At 44.7% G+C, this 7,130-nt stretch overlaps 1 protein-coding gene across 1 annotated transcript; it reads left to right on the top strand.

Annotated features, from left to right (window-relative positions):
* Nucleotides 1-5,953: 5,953 nt before the first annotated feature.
* On the top strand, nt 5,954-6,868 carry LOC125373041 (glycine-rich cell wall structural protein 1.8-like). Its single transcript, XM_048383849.1, has one exon. It carries the CDS (start codon nt 5,954-5,956, stop codon nt 6,866-6,868), a length of 915 nt encoding a protein of 304 aa, XP_048239806.1.
* Nucleotides 6,869-7,130: the final 262 nt, after the last annotated feature.

Below are 7,130 nucleotides of genomic sequence, written 5' to 3'. Positions count from 1 at the left end.
TTAGAAATAAGCCTCTACTCCAATTTACTCGCGGACTCCGACTCAACTTATTGTGAATTAAGATGCTTCGAAGTTGTAAGTACCTTTACTCAAATTAATTCAATGTCAAACTGAAACTTTACTTATTTATTATTATACAATTTATATTTGGGTTCCGTTGAAAAGCTTGTGCAGCATAACCAGAGGCAGATAAGGCTAACCAATGCCAGAATGGGTCATCTGCACGATTCTTCACTTGGACTGATACGATTCACTTGCGTATTTAGTGAATCGAACCGTATCCATTCATGAATTGAATTCGTTATTCGTGGCCACAAGAATTGAATATTAATGAATATGCAATCAAGGGCATTTACATACCCTGTACCTAAAAATATCCTCAAGAACATATGATATGGGTTATAGCTAAAACAGCACTTCAGCAAAACGGCGCTGGGCGAAAACGGCACCGATTGGCGAAAACGGAACCTCGACTCAAGCGAAAACGGCTACCAATGCCTGGCGAAAACGGCACCTTATTTTTTTACACCTTGGTCAAATAAATGATAATAAACTCACATAAAACAAGTAAGAAATTAGTCCCCTTCTCCAATTTACTGGCCGACTCTGATTGGTAGGCTCAGTTAACTTATTGTGAAAACACTATACGCTTTGAAGTTTTAAGTACTTTTACTCAATTTAAGCTGAAACTGTTTTTTAAGTGACCAAACATGGTCCTGTCAGATCACAATTATTCATAATGTCCTTTTGATGTGTTGCATGCGAGAAGAATGTCACAAAAAATCAACATGCTGTATCCTGTGATAACTGTGACCATTGGACCCATCGTGTATGTGGAACCAGACTTTCTATGGCCCGTTACAGAGAAATTGCCGAACAGAAGACTTCCCTTTCCGCTGTTTTAGATGCGTAGATCACATCATTAAAGAGGTGATCGGTAACTTTGATGTCAGTTTCCAATCAGAAGATGCAAAAGAAATGAGAGTACCAATCCAGGTACCAGCACAGTGTTGACAGCAATTCAAGTCCAAGTTGAGGTATTAATATTGTTGTTATAACTGATTGGTGTAATTATCCCCCGCCCAACGAAGTTGGCGGGGGATATAGAAACGGGCTCCGTCCGTCCGTCACGTTTCGTTTCCAGAGCATAACTCATAAACCGTTCAATATTTTTTCATCAAACTTTGCAGGTCTGTCAGGTACATGCTGAACTGGTGCCTTTTGCTATTGAGAATTTTTGGAAATTTTTATTTTTTACGTTTCCATGGCAACAAGATGGACTTAGGTTCTGTGAGGGTAGGGTTCGTTTCCAGAGCATAACTCATAAACCGTTCAATATTTTTCCATCAAACTTTGCAGGTATGCCAGGTACATGCTGAACTGGCGCCTTTTGCTATTGAGAAATTTTAGAAATATTTATTTTTTATGTTTCCATGGCAACAAGATAGACTTAGGTTCCAAACTCATCTTTTTTTTACAATTTCCATGACAAGTTCCACCTCGGTTAAAAAAGGTTAGGGTTTGTTTAGATTTAATTATGTCATAAATTCTGCAACAGGGGCGGGGGATATAGCCACTTTGGTGGCAAACTCTTGTTGTTCTTGGTAATTTACAATTAGCTGTCAATTACATGTTGAATAGTTTATTGTTACAGCAGAGTAATTGAACTATTATGTTTTAGGTAAAGGAACAAGCTGTTTAAAACATATACAAATCGGGCGCCAGTATCGTTGAAAATGCTCAACAGAGACTCTATCGTCGACCCTGACCAGGCTGGTGGACGCCAAAACCACTCAAACCTCATTCGCATGGCGAACTGAACCCGGGAACTGTTGCGCCCCAAAGAGCCGAGGACATTGGACTTCGAGGTACAAATTATAATAAAATAAACTACATAATGCTATTGTATAAATTCTCAGAATAACCGCAATGTTGTAACATAACGAATATTGTATTTTAACTTTTATTCATACCTTCTTACCTTCAGACTTCTTACCTGTCCGTTTAAATACATCACATATCATATTCATCCAATAACATGTAAATACATCAAATACCATTTAAATAAACCATATATATTACTACAAAAATCTTATCATTATTAAAAATAGAGGTTGTTTTCGCCCGTCACATAGCAGTTTTTCGCCAAATGCGGTGCTGTTTTCGCCAGAGAAATCAGTGACGTTTTGCTGAGGTGCTGTTTTAGCCTGCACCCTATTATATACATAGATTTCTTCCAAAACAACACTCTTATGATATTTAATTTAACAGTATTGTGGTCACTGGTCATTGTTGCATTTGAGCAGATACTAGTACCTAGATAAGATCAGTATATAAATATATTAATAATGAACAAACGATGTCAAATAATTTATGTTATTGTTTCACTGAATATGACAAATAATACATAAACTGCTGACTTGTTATTGTATTCATAAATTAATATTCGTTTTTTAATATCCCATATTCATGATACGAATCATATTCGCCACATAGTGTATTCATTGCAGCCCTAAGAATCACACAAGCAAAACCTAAAATTTTAGCTTGAGGAAATGAACAATTTATTATTTATTGCTAATCGCATTTTGATCATTTACTCACGGGGCGGTCGGGTAGCCTAGTGGTTAAAGTGTTCGCTCGTCACGCCGAAGACCCCGGTTTGATTCCCGACATGGGTACAATGTGTGAAGCCCATTTCTGGTGTCCCCCGCCGTGATATTGCTGGAATATTGCTAAAAGCGGCGTAAAACCATACCCACTCACTAATTTACTTACAGTAAACTGTCATTAGAGCATGTTTAATTGTACCATTGTTGGCAGAGGTAATACCACTACAATACCAAAAATAAGTTTTCAGTCAAATTAAATAAAAGTGACAAGACCCTTGCCAAACAACAGTTGTAGCAGGAAGATAGCTTTGTGGAAGAGGCCCTAGGTAGAAAATACATTATAATTAATGCCCTGCTCATGATTTTTAAATAACCAGTAAGACAAGGGGGCATGAGTGGCCCAGTCGTCTAAGGCGCCGCCATTCGCTGTGCAGAGTTGCATCCCTTGGGCATGCCAGAAAGCTGTGATTGTGGGTTCGAATCCCGGTTCGCCCCGACCATGTTTCTAGGTTTGTCAGCACCATACTCGTGCTCGTTGGTTTTACCAAAGTGGTAAACGTCTGAGACCTGCATCACTTCGGGCTTTCCTCCCACATAAAACTGACACGCCACAATATAACTGGAATACTGTTAAAAGCCGCGTAAAATCAAACTCTCTCACCAGTGAGATAAACATGGTATTTAACAAAATAACCAAATATCACCACTTTCACCTGTTTACTTTCAGATAAATGTGTTCCATGTCCACGAACTACTGATCCAATGGACAAGGATACTGTAGTCTCCTCGTACATAGAGGCCTCCCCTGGACAGGAGGAACAACGACCAGAATACTCCACCTTTGTTATCGATGATGCCTGTAAAAATACATCTAAGAATCACAGCAAAGAATCGACAATCACTGTGCCATTCCTTGTCAGGAAGGCTCACCCAAAAGAGCTCGTGCCCCATCCTTGGACTAGCCTCAAGCAGTTGATCATTGTCTCATACTGCAGCTACTTGTGCTGTTTCCTGACAGGAGCTGTTGCAAATCACTTAGCTTGGGAAGCACTGAGATACAGAGACCTGGGGCTGCTCAGTGAAACCAAGAAGTTAGCTAGAAATGCTGCCATGTGTATTTATATTAGTTTTGTTCTCGGTATGATTTTAATCATATCGATACCTCTTATTGTAGTTTGTGGAGGTATGGAGCTGTGTTGAATTTGGAAGTTACAAGTCACAGTTTTTTGGGAATCTGAAACATGTCCACTTGTACGAGGTGGGCAAGTCAATTGTTATGACCTTCGTGGCCCAAGTCTCAAGGCTGCTTGTTTACAGACACCATTTTGATTCATATTTGAGTCATCTGTTGCCTTTTTAGTGACAGATTGTTCACCTTTTTTGTCACACTTTGCTGACTATCAGTGCTAAACTTTTAGTACTACAGTAAACTACGGTTATAACGAATTATGTTTATAACGAATTACGGTTATAACGAACTCAAAGGGGCCACATTTTAAGTTCGTTATAACCGTAGTTCATTATAAGCATATGTACAGCATAGATACAGCAGTTGCCGGAACAAAAAAAATAAAAATCGTCATACCAGTCAGTTTGTTATAAGTGTGTTCGTTATAAACGTAGTTTACTGTACATTGTACTAGGTATCATATGCACGAATAGCTGATTTCTACCTTTTCTGCCAGTCTTTGTTCCAGTGAATATATTGGGTATTGATGGGGTTGTGTCATACCGCATGGATACTACAGTGTTTACAATAGTATTGATGTCACTAGTCATGTCATAGGTTGCAGGCCACAGGTCACAGGTCACATGTTTACCAGCATATAGAAAGTGATTATCTACAGATAAGGAGAGATGTAGTGTTTACAATAGTATTGATGTCATGTCATAGGTCGCAGGTCATAGGTCAATATGCGATCCCCTAATACATCATCATTATTGCTGTAGGAATATGATGTCATAATATGACTTAATTCATGAGACATGTGGCCTCCATGTTGTAGTGAGTGAATATGATTTTACGCCGCTTTTAGCAATATTCTGGCAATATCACGGGGGGGGGGACACCAGAAATGGGCTTCACACATTGTAACCATGTCGGGAATCAAACCCGGGTCTTCGGTGTGACGAGCCAACGCTTTAACCACTAGGCTACCCGACCGCCCCCGCCATGTTGTAAGGCCAATGCAATGTACCAAAAGAACCCAGAATAAATTGAGTGTTACAAGCAACACAGATGTCTTTATTCCATATCAACATTACAGAAACCCTACCCGGACACAGTATACTGACTGCAAGGCAACCAGTCCTTGTTTTCCCCCTTAACGCCAAGCTCCAGGCAGGGTAACAACAAGTACATTCTTTTTGCATCTTTAAGATGATTGAACCACTGACCTTCCACTCTTAGATTATTATTTATGCTTCCTTTGTGCAACAGGATGGATCATGGGGCTACGGCAACAGGGTGGATCATGGGGCTACTGCAACAGGGTGGATCATGGGGCTACTGCAACAGGGTGGATCATGGGGCTACTGCAACAGGGTGGATCACAGGGCTACTGCAACAGGGTGGGATCACAGGGCTACTGCAACAGGGTGGATCACGGGGCTACGGCAACAGGGTGGATGGGATCATGGGGCTACTGCAGCAGGGTGGATCACAGGGCTACGGCAACAGGGTGGATCACAGGGCTATGGCAACAGGGTGGATTACAGGGCTACTGCAACAGGGTGGATCACGGGGCTACGGCAACAGGGTGGGATCACAGGGCTACTGCAACAGGGTGGATCACAGGGCTACAGCAACAGGGTGGATCACAGGGCTACGGCAACAGGGTGGATCATGGGGCTACTGCAGCAGGGTGGATCACAGGGCTACAGCAGCAGGGTGGATCACAGGGCTACTGCAACAGGGTGGATCACAGGGCTACTGCAACAGGGTGGATCACAGGGCTACTACAACAGGGTGGATCACAGGGCTACAGCAACAGGGTGGGATCACAGGGCTACTGCAACAGGGTGGATCACAGGGCTACGGCAACAGGGTGGATCATGGGGCTACTGCAGCAGGATGGATCACAGGGCTACAGCAACAGGGTGGATCACAGGGCTACAGCAACAGGGTGGATCACAGGGCTACGGCAACAGGGTGGATCATGGGGCTACTGCAACAGGGTGGATCACAGGGCTACTGCAACAGGGTGGATCACAGGGCTACGGCAACAGGGTGGATCACAGGGCTACGGCAACAAGGTGGGATCACAGGGCTACTGCAACAGGGTGGATCACAGGGCTACAGCAACAGGGTGGATCACAGGGCTACGGCAACAGGGTGGATCATGGGGCTACTGCAGCAGGGTGGATCACAGGGCTACAGCAGCAGGGTGGATCACAGGGCTACTGCAACAGGGTGGATCACAGGGCTACTGCAACAGGGTGGATCACAGGGCTACTACAACAGGGTGGATCACAGGGCTACAGCAACAGGGTGGGATCACAGGGCTACTGCAACAGGGTGGATCACAGGGCTACGGCAACAGGGTGGATCATGGGGCTACTGCAGCAGGATGGATCACAGGGCTACAGCAACAGGGTGGATCACAGGGCTACAGCAACAGGGTGGATCACAGGGCTACGGCAACAGGGTGGATCATGGGGCTACTGCAGCAGGGTGGATCACAGGGCTATGGCAACAGGGTGGGATCACAGGGCTACTGCAACAGGGTGGATCACAGGGCTACGGCAACAGGGTGGATCATGGGGCTACTGCAGCAGGATGGATCACGGGGCTACAGCAACAGGGTGGATCACAGGGCTACAGCAACAGGGTGGATCACAGGGCTACGGCAACAGGGTGGATCATGGGGCTACTGCAGCAGGGTGGATCACAGGGCTATGGCAACAGGGTGGATCACAGGGCTACAGCAACAGGGTGGATCACGGAGCTACGGCAACAGGGTGGATCACAGGGCTACGGCAACAGGGTGGATCACGGGGCTACGGCAAGAGGGTGGATCATCGGGCTACAGCAGCAGGGTGGATCACAGGGCTACAGCAACAGGGTGGATCATGGGGCTACTGCAGCAGGGTGGATCACAGGGCTACTGCAACAGGGTGGGTCACATGCATGGCTACTGCAACAGGGTGGATCACAGGTCTACAGCAACATAGTGGATCACATGTACTGCGTTACAGGGGCACACCATGACAGGGGTATTCCATCACGGGTACTGCATTACAGGGGTTTACCATGACAGGGGTATTGCATCACGGGTACTGCATTACAGGGGTACACCATGACAGGGGTATTGCATCACGAGTACTGAGTTACAGGGGTACACCATGACAGGGGTATTCCATCACATGTACTGCGTTACAGGGGTACACCATGACAGGGGTATTCCATCACATGTACTGCGTTACAGGGGTACACCATGACAGGGGTATTCCATCACATGTACTGCTTTACAGGGGTACACCATGACACGGGTATTGCATCACGGGTACTGAGTTACA

This window comes from Haliotis rufescens, unplaced genomic scaffold (genome assembly GCF_023055435.1).
Source record: "Haliotis rufescens isolate VD_foot unplaced genomic scaffold, xgHalRufe1.0.p SCAF_5, whole genome shotgun sequence".
Classification (NCBI taxonomy): domain Eukaryota; kingdom Metazoa; phylum Mollusca; class Gastropoda; order Lepetellida; family Haliotidae; genus Haliotis; species Haliotis rufescens.
The sequence above is the reverse complement of the archived record's forward strand: the minus strand, read 5'-3'. Positions and strand labels throughout refer to the sequence as shown.

What these genes read in the sequence shown, in the direction of transcription:
- LOC125373041 (XM_048383849.1), top strand. Translation starts at nt 5,954, where the DNA reads ATGGGGCTACTGCAGCAGGGTGGATCACAGGGCTACAGCAGCAGGGTG.